This window comes from Peromyscus californicus, unplaced genomic scaffold (assembly GCF_007827085.1).
Source record: "Peromyscus californicus insignis strain IS unplaced genomic scaffold, ASM782708v3 Scaffold_15__1_contigs__length_86483966, whole genome shotgun sequence".
In the NCBI taxonomy this organism is placed as follows: domain Eukaryota; kingdom Metazoa; phylum Chordata; class Mammalia; order Rodentia; family Cricetidae; genus Peromyscus; species Peromyscus californicus.
Window position 1 is genome coordinate 83,658,664 of NW_026294447.1, and position 14,544 is coordinate 83,673,207.

A 14,544-nucleotide genomic window follows, 5' to 3' on the forward strand; every position below is an offset into this window, starting at 1 on the left:
CCTAGCTGTGGCAGAACAGCCTCCTACCCCAGAAGCCTTCACCCACGGAGCTGCTGGCCCTTTCCTTTGCCTGCTCCAAATGCATATTCCTGTCTCCTTGGCCTGATCTGTTACCAACCCTGATAAAAGGATAAGGAACAGTGAGGTGAGTCCACAGAGAGAGAAAAGCCTGACACTTATCTATGGATCTCAGTGATCTAGTGTTTCTTTTTATCTCAGGTTCGAAAATTATGGGAGACTTTATTACTATTTTTTAAATCAATAGCATCAACATAAAGTAACTAAATGTTAATTAAAACCCTATTTGACCTTTTGATGAGAAAGAAGTGTAAGGCTTAAAGCAAATGAATAACCAGGGTACTTATGGCATCGGGGCGGGGTGCAGTGGGCAGAAGACCTTTTTTCCTAAGTTGTCATTGTTCTGCTAGAACTGTCCTTTCGCTGGTGATGTGTCTCAACAGCTGTCACCGGACGACAGGAGATGACGAAGCTATGCGCAGAAATAGCCAGTGAGTCCTCCAGATCACCATGAGCCCCGTCTTGCGGACAACTCAGTGTGAATCCAGTGAAGGGCGTTCATTCTCCAGTGGCAGCTGAACTCCTCTGGAGTCTCAGCAATTGTTTTGAATCTGCAGCTCAGGATCAGGCCTTTACAATGAGTACCACTCCTTGTTTTAGAGATTAACTTCCTAAGGCCATCCTGAGAACTCAAACTACACATTTTATTGTGGATCACTAACACTAACTTAGCACTTTAGCAACCCTGGAGAAGGCTTCTGAACATAAGGAGATGGCGGTCCATCTCTGTCTTCCTTAGAGTTGGAAGATTCATGAAGTGCTACAGAAAATTGTACTGGAACTCCCTTTCCTAATGCAGGGAGGACTCCCCCAGAGCAGAAAGACCATGATCATGCCTTAATGTGAAACTATCAGATTTGGATCTGCGATCGCATTTGTGTGACAAACCTGAACCTGCCATCCGAATGCTGCTTTTTATAGAAGGCCTCAAGTGTCCAGACTTCTTCGAAGTTCCCTTTGCAACATAATACCTGGTAAAGGAGCTAAGCCCGTGTCTGGAGGTAAGCTCCAAGCCACACAAGCAGTACGCACTGGTGCACATGCAGGATGGGTGTAAGCCTAAGTAGCCACTCACATAAGAAGCCAGCAGAAGCCTGAGTACACACTGGCAAGGACCTTCCAGGGAAGGCTGCTGAGACACACAGAGACACAGTACCCAGACGTGGCACAGTGTCCTGGACTAGAACCACTCTAGGCTGAAACATTTCTTTGGTGTGAACTGGGCAAAATGGAGCCAAGTTCCAGTCCTAAAACCTGTTAGGCCATTCTCCTGTACCATACATACAGCTCTTTGACAAAGAGAAAAAGCCAGCAGATAACTCAGGGGTCCTTTAAAGAACAAAGCATTCTTTTTTTCAAAGATTTATTTATTTATTTAATGTACATTGGGGTTTTGCGTGCATATATCTCTGTATGAGAGTCACAGATCCCCTGGCACTGAAGTTACAGACAGTTTTGAGCTGCCATGTAGGTGCTGGGAATTGAACCCAGGTCCTTCGGAAGAACAGCCAGTACTCTTAACCGCTGAGTCATCTCTCCAGCCCCCAAGAACAAAGCATTCTTGTTATGAAGCTTACGTAAAGTAACTTAACTTGTTCCACAAAGGGCTGGTTTCACAGCAAGTGTGGCTGTTCTCAACCTGGACTGTTTTATCAGACTCTAGAGGCATTAAAGAAAGCAGAAGCCTTCCTTTCCCCAAACGGCCCATAGTGCCTACAGTGTCGACACTACCTGCAGTGTCCCTCCCCGGGCCTCTTTCATGTACCGCATGTGAGATTTCAAAACCAAAAGGGAGAGGCTAATTGCAAGCTATGTCTGGGCTCGGCCAGATGGTTTAAATTCCTAATTAGATGACCATTTCTTAATTTGATGACCTTGGGCAAGGTAACTTCCCTCCAGACTCAGACTCTGTCTATGAATAGCACTGGCCCTACAACGTGAGGGTTGGATTTAAACAGTACTGCCGGTCACATGAGGCACATTCAGTAGTAGTAGCTGTCACTGATGCTGCAGATGACAGATGACGACAATGTGGACAAATGCCTCTTCATCAGACATCTGTCTAAGTAGACCGCCAGAATTCTGCCCTGGGACAGTGAAGGATTTGGAGGAACTCTGTCCCATCCCCGTCCCAGGGGACAATGTCTCAGGGTTTCTGCTGTGTGCTATGGGGAAGCCTCTAGCACAGATGTCAGCCAGAACTAAGCAAGGACTAGTGGCAAGCAGGGTGTTGAGAGACACAGAGCTCAGCAGGGTCTCCGCTGTTACTGGGCTCCTTGCTTCTTTAAGGACGCCAGAGTTTTGAGACCTGGCTAGCCCCTGGACAGTTAATGCCCTTAATCCTTGACCCTAGAAAGATAAGGCTCAGGCCTAAGGAAAGAGCATTTCAAAACTCTGTTAAGTGTCTGACACATAAAGGACAGCAAAGGCACATAATCTAATGACCTTGTGATGTCCTGGGGAATGTTCTGGGTTAGGAACCAAACAGTTAAAGTGCAGACCACTCAAGGATGCTGCAAAGAGCTCTCCAGGGGACAAGAGGAAGGAGGGAAGAAGGGCCACACCCTGGAATATCCAAGACCCTGTACCTCCAGGATAAGCCTAGACACAGCAGGGGACAAATTGATATGACTTCCCAACATCAACGGAAAGAAAAATCCACAATACTTAGTACTTCTCCATTCAGGGCAGGGAACTCATTAACTAAGCATTTCTCTTGTTAGACATCAAACAATGCCAACTTAATTATACCCAGAGACAGTCTGCCTGACAGTCCCTTTTCCTAATAGTCAGGAACAAGAACTCACAAACAACGCTATATGTGAGAAATAATAAATGGCTCCAAATTATTATTGCTTGGGTAGATGCACAGAAAACTCCCTGGGGGTCATCAGACATCTCCCACTCCGTTATCATACACACACAAGGGCTGAGGTACCTCATCTCTGGTGCAGTACACAGTGTATAGAATAGGATTTGGTGGTTATTTTCTTTTCTTATCTGTTTTTTTTTTTTTTTTTTTAGACCAGAAACCCTCGAGGCAAAAACTTATGTGATTTCTTCTATAATTTATACAGTCCTGGACACATCTACTGGGCTGTTTATTACTCAAGGTACAGCCACAGAATAAGAAAGAAATGGGGAAGAAGAGGAAGAGACTGAATGTGAAGGTCCTTCAAAACTTAAAGAAGAGCAGGCGATTCATGGATTCTGGCTCGTTTTTAATGTTTACAGGAGAAGCAGCAGTAAAACACTGGGTCAGTTAAAGGCCTTGCTTGGAATCACGAGAAGAGAATTCTCCATAAGGAGAGGCAGGGAAGAGGTAGAGTAAAGCTTCTGGAAGCTACCTTCTATTTCATATTATAAACTTAAAGTTGGATACAAACGATTCTTAAGATCGTGAGTGTGCCTACTGAGGCACACTGTGGTCAGCCTTCAATTTTCACCAGTGGCAACGTGATTTAAGCTGGTAAGGCTCAAAGGCTAGTGATTTATATCTGTTGTGAATTTTAGCTATGATTAATAGATGATCTTCAAGTTGCCTGGAATGCTAACATCCCAGAGGTCAGAATTCAGATACTGAACGTGCATTTTAACTGGTAGCTGAACCCAAAAGCCATGGACCAAAGCTTTCCCAAGAGCATTCCTATTATTACACATTTCATCAACTCACTTTGACTCTTTATATATTTTTATGGGAAAGGAGCATCACGCCTCCCCCATAAAATCAAGAAGCCAGGGAGGAACCACGTTCCCAGTGGGAAGGAGGCTGGCAAGAGCATAATGAAGGGACAGTTCAGCTACACTACCATTAGATGGTTCCACTTTCCACAATAATGCTGCAAAGCTCTGGACAACTAGTCACAGCAACAGCAAGTTTAAGTTGAATCCAAGACACATTTCAAATGATATTTCCTCTTATAACATTAAAGTCAATCAGATTTTAGTATGTGTAGATTCTATTTAAAACATGCTAGAAAAATCACTTTGCTAAGCAACATTTCCACCCCCTTGTCCCCACACCTCAGACACGGAGTGTTTGGAATGGAGTTTGGAAAGGTAACAGCATTCAGAAGATCTTACTCCATCAAATTCACTGTGCAGCTGTGCACTTGGTACAAGATTTTAACTGTCACGGGATGTGAATCACACTTACAGCAGCCATGGAGTTGAGCTGATCAATGTAGAACTCAGGCCAACTTGTTGCTCCCTTGTTTTCTTCCTGGTCCTACAAAAAAAAAAAAAAAAAAAAAAAAAAAAAGGAAAGAAAGAAAAGAAAAAAAGTTAGAAACAACAAAAAGGTAATACATTGCAAAGGTCTACACGTAGCAATACATCTGGTATGCCATGCATCAGGACAATGGTCTGCAGAGCTAATAGAATACATCAGGGGGATGGTCTTACCAATCTAACAAGGAAGGAGAGAGGGAGAGGGAGAGAGAGGGAGAGGGGGAGAGAGAGAGAGGGGGGGGAGGGAGAGAGAGGGAGAGAGAGAGGGGGAGAGAGAGAGAGAGAGAGAAAGTTTCATGTTTAAAGGACATGTTCTAACTCATGGAGGAAGGGAGTTTACATGGGAGTTGAGTCACATGAGGGTATAGTTTTTTCCTTTGGGGACATAATGACATTGAGAAGAGCATTCTGAGCCCCATGTCACACTGAGAACTATATTGGGACTACATATCTGTATGAAATTCAAGAGTGAAGGAGACCTGCCTTAACACTGTACAGATATGGCCAGTTGGTGACCAGACTTTTTCAGTCTGTTGCTCAGAGGCCAACAAAATTAAAATTTTTGCAGTAGGATTTCATTTGATGTGGCCTAAAGTAGGTTAGTGACATTGGGTGGTGGTAAGAAAAAGAGCACACATTAGTCCCAGGCACAGCTCTCCTGCTGAGCTAGCTCAGGAGTTTTGGTAGAAAACAGAGTGTATCTCTGCTAAAAAGAACAGAAACCCACTCCCAAAGGTCCTCAGCTAGTTGTGTCTCACAGCCCAGGGTGACCTGGAGCCAGAACAGGTGGAGCATCTGTGGATGGGGGGTCACTGACAAGCCTGAGCTGAAACCCCCAGAAACATCTGCCCACTGTAGCCTGTGCTACAGACACATCATGCTCAACCAAGAGGCACACGGTGTGCAGTTTCTACACATCTCTGCACAACTTCGTGTGGGGGAGATGTTTGTGTCCACAGGCCTGAGAAAAACAGGCACAGTAGCTCTCTGCCTCCACATCCAGAGAACACCCTGATACAACGGGTTAGCCCTGCGTCCGTGAAGAAGACGCTGCTATGTACATACGGCTGCTGCGGGGTGCTCGAGCAGTCACTACCTGCTTCAGAGTTCTCAGTTCCCAAATACACACATACATACATGCACACCTACACAGCCTGGTTCTTGGGAGAGTGAATTCTAGGTAGAGCTTTGAATTTTAGTCTTAAACTTTATCTTTAAAAACCTTCCTCCTCTCCCTGTCTCTGTAACCCAGGCTGGCTTCAACTTGAATCTCCTGCCTTAGTTTTCCAAGTGTTGAGATTATAGTTGTGAGCCACCATACCTAACACCACACACACACACACACACACACACACACACACACACACACACACACACACACTGCACTTTCCCTAGGCAAATACTTCCAAGTGGAGCTACTGAGGTATGATAGAAGGAACATAATTCAAACCTGTTTTGAAGCTGTCATAACAAGAAGGCAAGTGGCTGTCTACAGGGCCACCTGAGTAGGCAGTAATGGATGCGGAGCTGGACGATGAGGGCCAAGGAGGGCTACAGCAGTGACTTTGAAGTTGGGCTGGGTTACACTCTTGTGATTTAAAAACATTCAGGAAGTCTGATGAGTTTTTAGAACAGCTCTTGGTTGTAATTTAACGTGTTAATAAAAGAGCTATGGTGGCAGCATAAATGCCGAACCCAGCTTTCCTCTTAAAAGGAGCATTAAAATTAACAAAACCCTGCTGTTACCAATGTATTTAACAAGCCAAAACCCACAGTGATATTCAATGGTATTTGAATCTATAAAATGAAATAGAAGGTGCCAGATCTTTCTATTCTCCCCAAACTAGGGCAAATTTCCAAAGCAAACAAAAATCAAGTCCCATGTCCAAGGTTCCACAAGAGCTTGTCTGTTGTAAGCTTCCTAGTCCTGGATACAAAACAGAGATTATTTTAGAAACTGAGACTAGTGCACAGAAAGAAGACTTTGCACTTTGGAAATGTTTTAATAACACTAACAGTTAAGAGTAGATATTATAGTCAAAATGGGGCTCTTTCACATCACATGCTTCAGTGCTGAGAAAAATCACACACGTGTGTATGAATGCACTGGTGGATACTGCTCTTGCAGTAGGAGGCAGGGGGATTCTCAGCTCTTCCCTTTGACCACGCCTCTTGAGCTTCCTGTGCAGTCCCAGTCCTTACATACACAAGTTTGCAGCAGCAGCCAGATGAAATACAAGTCTGAGTCCGTGTTCTCCTTCTAATGTGAGACTGTTAAAAGTCTCTTCTCACTGAGGAGTCAGAAACAAACAAGCCAACTGTTCTGGGAGGGAGGGCATCCCATAAAGAGCTCAGATGCTGAGCCATGCCAAGGGGAAGACACTTACAAGTGTGCAGTCTTCCTCATGACAAGCGTGTCCTTGCTAGGAGAAGGCATGTCCTGCCCTCTGACGTGCACTGTTCTTTGGACCGCCTCTCTCAGTTCTCTTTCCTTACTCGAGGGAAGAAGGAGATAAGACCGTCAAGACTGCACGGATGAACCAAGTGTAATGGAAGCAACGGCAATGCCCAGCATGTACACAGCTTGTTACGCGTCAGACCCTGTTCTAAACCTTCTCATTTCCTTCAGTCCGCTTCATGATTCGTATTAAATGTTATCACGCCATTTTGACTGAAGAAGAAAAGAGGCAAGCAGAGCTGGGCCACGCTGCTGCAGGGGGTGGAGAAGAGATGTTGGGGAAAGGTCAGGGCACACTCTCCCCTAAGATTAGACCTAGTAGGCCCCGTGAGCCATGGACGACAAATAGAAGACTGCCTTTCATTTTTAACCATTTCACTGTGAGAGAACTGGGACACGGGCAGCAGATAAAAACAGTTCACCATTCCCCAAACTTTACTGCAACTTCTGCCACACTGGTTCTAAGGTTCAATGTCTTACCCAGGTGACCTCTACTCTGCCCTCTACACACATTTTGGGGAGCTCCTTAGCCCTTCAGCCATGCCTTATGTGGACATATCTGTGCTCAGAGAGCAGCTAAAAAGCTTCCCTTTAGCCCTTCTGTTCTGTCACCCCCCCTCCCCATCCCAAATACAGAGGCTCTCCCTGGGGAATTCTCTACAAACCTTAAAATGAGCTGTTAGTCACGCAGTTCTGGACACTGGGATTACAAACAAGCACCTTCTTCAACTGTTCAGTTAACTCTACTTTATAGTCACCTTCCTTACCAATCCCATTACAACATTTATCTATGCAAGACTATTAGCTTATTACAGTCTGCAAAAGAAAAGATTTTTTTCCCTCTCTTAGGATAGATTATTGTAGCCATGGAGAGCAAACCTATAATCCTAGCACTTGGGAGATGGAAGCAAGAGGATCTTGGGTTTGAAGCCAATCTGGGAACTGTACAAGGTCTATTTCAAAAACAAAACAAATCCCCCAAGCTAGATTATTGACCACAGTTCATGACACTGCGAAAAGTAGTCCTAAGTGAATACAAATCCTAGATTCATATTAAATGTCCTTTCTAGTCTACCTGGAGAAGGGACAATTCACATTAAAATCCAGTTTTGTGTTCTAGTTCACTTTAATTAGAAATCACCTGAGAACTTCAGTTGAGGAATTCCCTAATATCAAACTGGCCTGTGGAATGTGTGTGGGGACTGTTGGGTTGTTAATTGGTGAAGGAGGGCTCAGTCCACTATGGGCAGTGCATTTTATGGGCAAGTGGTCCTGGGCTGTACAAGGAAACTAGCTGGGAATGAGCCATCAGGCAGCATCCTCTATGGTTCCCACTATACCTCTGTGATGGCTAATGTTATGTTTGAAGTTAAAATGACGGTGCTTAAGAGAGCTATAAAACAAAAGTGCCTCTAACCTGTCAGCCTCACTTGCCCAAGGACAGATAACTTCCTGGAATGATGAGGGCTGTTGTTCATGTAAAATAACAAACTGTGTGTTTTCGCTTCTGTAAACAAGCTTGGTTGCCATCAATTGCACAGGATGTGTGCTTTATTACATGTAGGCAGGAAGTACGTAGCCTTGTGAGTTTCGCCTCTATAAGCCCCTGACTAAAATAATTCAGTGCCATAATCTGAGCATCCTCAGTCTTAGGAATGGTCCTGGACAGTATTTAATAAAGCTTCTTACTTATTAAAATTTATCATGGTCAGAGTGAATCTCTGAACAACCCCAGACCCATAACACCTCTTTGCCCGTGAAGTGAGTTCCTGGGTCAGAGAGAATGCTGTGTGCATGGTAAGCAGGCCTGCTTCCACGTTCCTGCTTGAGTTCTTGCCTTGACGACCCTCACTGATGGACTGTGATCCGTAAATTGAAACAAACTTTTCCTCCCCAAACTGCATTCTGTCATGGTATGTGACCAACAGCAGGATGAACGTAGGACATTTGTTCCTTGAAAATGTTACATGCACTGACGTTTACGGGAATTATCTTCAGGTCTGCTAGATAATTAGAACAGAAATAAGTATCTGAATTACTAATTTCTCTGCTTTTTTTGAGAATACGTACATATGCCACCAAGTTTTAGAGATATGGCATGATGGGAAGGCCACCAATCAGCCATCTGAAGATGGGAGTCTAGAACCTTCTTTTTCATTCAACCAGTTGGCAGTTTGGGTAAGTGTGTATATATCTGGGGTTATTTTTCTTTTCTCCAAAATAGGAGAGTGAGGTCAGACTGTTTCTGAAATTCCTACAATCTGTAAGATTCCAAATTCGTGGGAACACAACCTCTTCGGTACTTAATTTCATGCTTCAATTTCTAACACCAATAACTTGTAAAAACTTACACTGTCCAATGATTCAGTTGTAGAACTATTCATTTTCAAAAGTCACTCTAAAAGCATTCAGCAGCCACCCGAGTCTTTGCTATCTTGTGATTTCCTTAATTCAGTTCTCCCTGTGTCATCAGGAGGCCTTCAGACATCAACTGCGGAGTGTGGACGGCTGAGATTTCCTGCTGGACATAGCTCACCTTGGACGCTTTACCTCTAGCCAGCATCTACTATCATTTACTTAACCTCCTTTCTTTATTGCTGTGTGTGTGTGTGTGTGTGTGTGTGTGTGTGTGTGTGTGTGTGTGTGTGTAAAATCCAGATACCTTAGAAGGTAAAGATGTCCTTTCTAACCTCACATCATCTCCAAATGGTACATTTTTCATTTCAATCTCAGCTCAGTGAATTCTTTAGATTTCTTAGAAATCTTCCTCCATTCTTTTTAAAATGCACCAGTGACCTTGTTTTGCTCAACATCACTTTGCACAGAAGGATAAATTTGCATTACTTCTTAGTTTCATTCACACTGGGATAAGCACAAAGTTACATCTTTGACCTGTCTCCCACTGGTACCTCCAACTTGCCTGTGTTCTTCTAGACATGGAGCTGGAACATTCATTGTTGCTCACTATGAGGCTTGCTATGTGACTTTAGTTTCAAATGATGGCCTCACAATAGTGTCACTGTGAGAATGTAAAAAGACAATACAAATCAGGAGAACATTGCAAAGAGCACACACAGAACGAGCTCAGTAAATGTGAGCTATGATGATAAAGACAGCGCCTCTAGTTGTGGCCATTCCTAGCCCTTATTACTGGGACTGAAAAAAAACAACAAAAGGATCAATCAAGCACATTTTGGCAGTAGTTGTTCAAATATAAGAAGCATATAAGCCTTTGGAATTCAGTTAGCTATACTTTCAGAAATGTAGCCCATACTGTGCACTCACAACTGTGTGGATATGTGTCACAAAAATTTTCACCGAATCACTGTACACAAATTAATTAAAAGAGGGGAATATATGGAGAGGGAGACATGAATATATTCCTATGTGGCAGTAAAAAAAAATAGAGCAATGTAGCAACATACAATGGCCAAATACATTGAGCTATTATTACCTATTTGTAGGGAAGAACACATATTTCCAGAGAGATATACAATAATGCATACCTCTGGCTAGCAACAGGGAAAGTCTTTTACTGATAAATTTCTGTACAATCTAATATTTACCCTTACATGAACACATACTATTTTCACAATTAAACAGAAGCCAGTTCAAAAACTCTATGGATTATATTAGGTTAAGTAAGAGTCTTTTTTTTTTTCCTGGTAATTCTTGTGATATAAAATACATTAAGACCTTAAATAAATGGGATGTTTCTGTCTTCTACTTCCCTGCATTTCTCTTCTTCCAACAACAAATATCTGCAACTGTCATTCCTCACTGGACTTTCTACTTCTAAAAGACACTTTAATCTCAATAGCTACTTTGCATTTGCAATAAGACTTATGTACCCAAAGCACATTAAAAGTTCCTAAACTTCCATACTCACATAATTGAGAAGCTGTGTGAGATATCTATCTATCCTTCTATCACCCACCCATCCATCTCTGTCTGTCTGTCTGTCTATTTATTTTCCCATCAATCTCTGGTAGCAGTTGAAGTCTTTCACTTCTATAAATAGAATTCTAAGCAGAATTACAAAATTAAGTTTTAAAGTATAAGTAAATTTCTTTGAAACGGCTATAGGATCCTTTAGTGGATTGTTTCACAAGCACTATACATTAACATTTTCTTCAGTGTAAGATGTTCTTACTAAGTCCCAGAATAGGCTGTGCAAAACGATAGTTAATTGTGAAGGGCACTGTTCACCAGATCACTAACCACAAGCAACAGTTACTCAGTCAACTAAAGTCATAAGTCTGTAAGTTAGCTGTCAAAAATGATGAGGTTCTTAGATAATATTTGTAAAGGAAAAAAGGCATACTGTTTCCCATCTAGGATGGTTAAATCATCTAGTAATATGCAATACCATTGCATCAACAAAAGTGGAGACATGTTGTAGTTTAATCAAAGGAGTTGCAAGCCAAAGGATATGTCAGTATAATTGAAGTAAATTCTATTTCAATGGCTTCCATTATAGAGGAAAGGCAACTAACAACACCACCAAACCTATACTATGTGTAAGGAAAATGCCATTAGAAAACATGTAAGATTAAGAAATCTTCTTATTAATGAACAAAATAGCCACCTTATTACATGAAATTGTCATTACTATTTCTCATTTCATGGACCCAGTTCTACAAACTAATGAATACAGCAGATGCTAAGTAAGTCCATTGTGTGTCAGAAGTTTTAAAAGAAAACTAGGCAGAAAAGATGGATTAAGATATGTATTCTATGTCTGCCTCCATGATGCAGGCATCTGAGAAAACTCAAATGAATAACAGAGTTGTCGACAATGTTAAAAGCAGGTCCAAATGAACAGAAGGACAAGCTAATATGGAAATGAAGAAGCACTAGGTGCAAGGCCTTGCTAATAACTTTGCTAGCTCTCTCTTCCAGCTAAAAAGAGTATCAATGATACCTTTTCAGAACATGCCCACATGTAGGCCAACCAGTGGGGTGAAGGGTCAGTTAATTCCTTTAAAGGCCCAACAGTTATATCTCAGGCTGTGCACAAGACACAGCCACTGATGTTCATCTGGCCTCATGTGAGAGAAAAGCAGCCATAACAGAAACATAAACAGATGGAAACTGCCATGTTTGGGGAATATCTTATTTACAAGAAGAGGTAGCTTGACTGATTAGATCCACTAGGAGTAGCTTGTGTACTAGCTGGGAGTTGGCTTTCAAGATCACTGAAGCACATCAGAATCCCAACATGGTCACCAATTACTTCCCATGCTTTCTCCTCTCCCTGAAGCTACTTTACCTTCACAATATCTTCTGTAAATTAGGACTGACACATAAAGTGTTTGGGATCTGTCCAGTAACCTCAACATCTTCTAGAGAAGCATTACCTATATGTCTATAAAGTCGCCCCAAAGCCAAACGCAGTGCTCTCTGAAAAAGTCCAATCCTACACTTACGAACAATATGATAGCTCCTGGCACTCAAGGCACAGGGAACATCTCGGAAGGGGCCATGGAAAGATTGTCAGAGCTAGAGGACCAGGAAGTCTGCTTTGAGATTGGGTCTCCAAGAAAGGACAGGGAGGCTGAACACATGGTGCCGCAACAACATGGCTGCCTAAATAAGATCCGCACATTGCAAATACCAATAGATAAGCTAACAGAGAAGGGAGAAATCTTACTATACCTCTTCCCTAGACAGAGAACTACAGGCAAATGATGACTGCTGAGAGAAGGAGAATTAGGTTTTTTCCCATGGATTTTAGTTACTTTTCTATTGCTGTGGAGAGACACCATGGCCAAGGCACTTTATAAAATAAAACATTTAATTGGGTGGGGGCTTGCTTAGTTTCAGAGGTCAGTTCATGACCATCTTGGCAACAGATAGTAAGGCATGGTGCTAGAGCAGTAGCTGAGAGCTTACATCTTATCCACAAGATGGAGGTAAAGAGAGCAATATTGGACTTGGTGTGAGCCTTTGAAACCTCAAAGCTCTCCCATAGTGACACACCTCCTCCAACAAGGCCAAACCTCCTAATTCCTTCCTAAATAGTCCACCACTGAGAACTAAACATTCAAATATATGAGCCAATGGGGGCAATTCGCACTCAACCCACCACAAGGGGTGAATCCCCTAACTGGTTAGCCAGTACCAAGTGGTCAGCCCTGAAGTCATATACACACAAGCAACACTAAACGGACTAAGCAGGTTGTATTTATGCATTTATGCAATATGTATGTATGTATGTATGTATGCATGTACATATATGTATGTATGTATGTATGTATTATGTGCATGTATGTACCTGTAACCATAATAATCAAAGACAAAGAGTCCATCAATTTGAGAGGGGGTGATAGGGAAGGATGGAAGAGTAGAAGGAAAGAAAGTGAAGAGGGAAATGATGTAATTATAGTTTAATTAAAATTACAAGAAATAAAAACACATTTCATGGAAAAATAAACCCAATTAAAAACAGTATGGTATCATCAGTTCCTTTAAATTCTTATACACATTCCTAATTCTGTTTATTCTTTGGTTGAGAAGAGGACTAAGACGTTATCAAAGCTGGGCTCCCTGGACTTTTATTTCCTTTGGTCCTTACAATGCCTGCCTTCAAGTCCCAGCCATGGACAAAATGCATACTCTAGACGAAGCCTGACAAGCGCAGGCAGGCAGTTTCAGTAAACAATCCCTCCACTGTCATATTCCAAGACACTCCTGTGGTCACGGCAACTGCCAACCTTGGTTATAATTTTTGACCACTGCCACAATTACACATCACATACATCTGTTACCAAAATCCGGTTGGGACCATGCACAGGATGATTACAGAACAGTGGCTGCTCTATCCCCCAGGAAACCCAGCACCTCCCAAGCCTCAGAATATCAGTCACTCTTCTGAAGCATCAGGATGACTTGTGAAGACAATGACTTTTCAGAATGCTATAAAATATCTGTACCCTTTTAAGGAAAGCCACCACAGAATAAGATGGAGTTCACTCTCTCAGGGCCCTCTTCTAAAGTTAATAACAGGTGATTGATCACTATGGAGGAGGGCTTCAGAATCACACCATCTTCTGGAAGCAGCACACACATGAATCATTAGCCTCTCATGCTGAACTCATAGAGATTTACTTGTAACTTCAAGCATTTGCTGGCTTTACTCTTGCGTCGTGGGAACGGCCTGGAGTAAGTCTAAACTTTCCTGTGAACAACAACCCAGCAGATAGTCAAACAATTTGAACAAACAATTATATGTTCTCCCCAAATCTTCTCTTTAACAAGCTAACGTTTCTCTGTTGGCTGCACAGCACTGTTTATCTTCCTTAGCTCATCAATTAATCACGTGTGTTTTCTGTACATTTATCTGACTTGCATGTCATCTGATTTGCATTGTGTATCCTTTGCAGAGAGGACTCTCCCAAATCTGTTGAAATGAAAGGGCTCTTCTTACATATTTCAGTCAACAATGAGCCCCTCAGAGCAGTCTCTAGGAGGACTTCTGATCAAAATCTCCCTCCAGGAGGAACCAGAACAAGCCCCTCTCCTCACAGTCCCCAGTAACAACATTTAACAGTAAAGAGGAGGGACACTGGTATGAAGTAGAGATGAACACGACAGTCCATGCTTTACCAGTTCTTTTTTTTTTAAATAAAACAAGCCACAAACTACACATGGAACTGATTTATTATGAGAATGAGGAGGCTTTGAGTCAGCAGAATGGGACATGGGTGCCATAGGTAACCACTATTGTGGCTAACTATTGGACAAGAGACGACAGGGAGTGTGAGCCACTGTGGGAT

At 42.5% G+C, this 14,544-nt stretch overlaps 1 protein-coding gene across 3 annotated transcripts in view; it reads right to left on the reverse strand.

Annotated features, from left to right (window-relative positions):
- The window catches only part of Daam1 (dishevelled associated activator of morphogenesis 1), a 172,790-nt gene that overhangs the window by 51,749 nt on the left and 106,497 nt on the right, over positions 1-14,544 (reverse strand). For all 3 annotated transcript variants that reach the window (XM_052739623.1, XM_052739624.1, XM_052739622.1), the window contains exon 4: positions 4,235-4,306. In XM_052739623.1, coding sequence (XP_052595583.1) covers positions 4,235-4,306 — 72 coding nt within the window. The remainder of the gene's footprint in view (positions 1-4,234; positions 4,307-14,544) is intronic.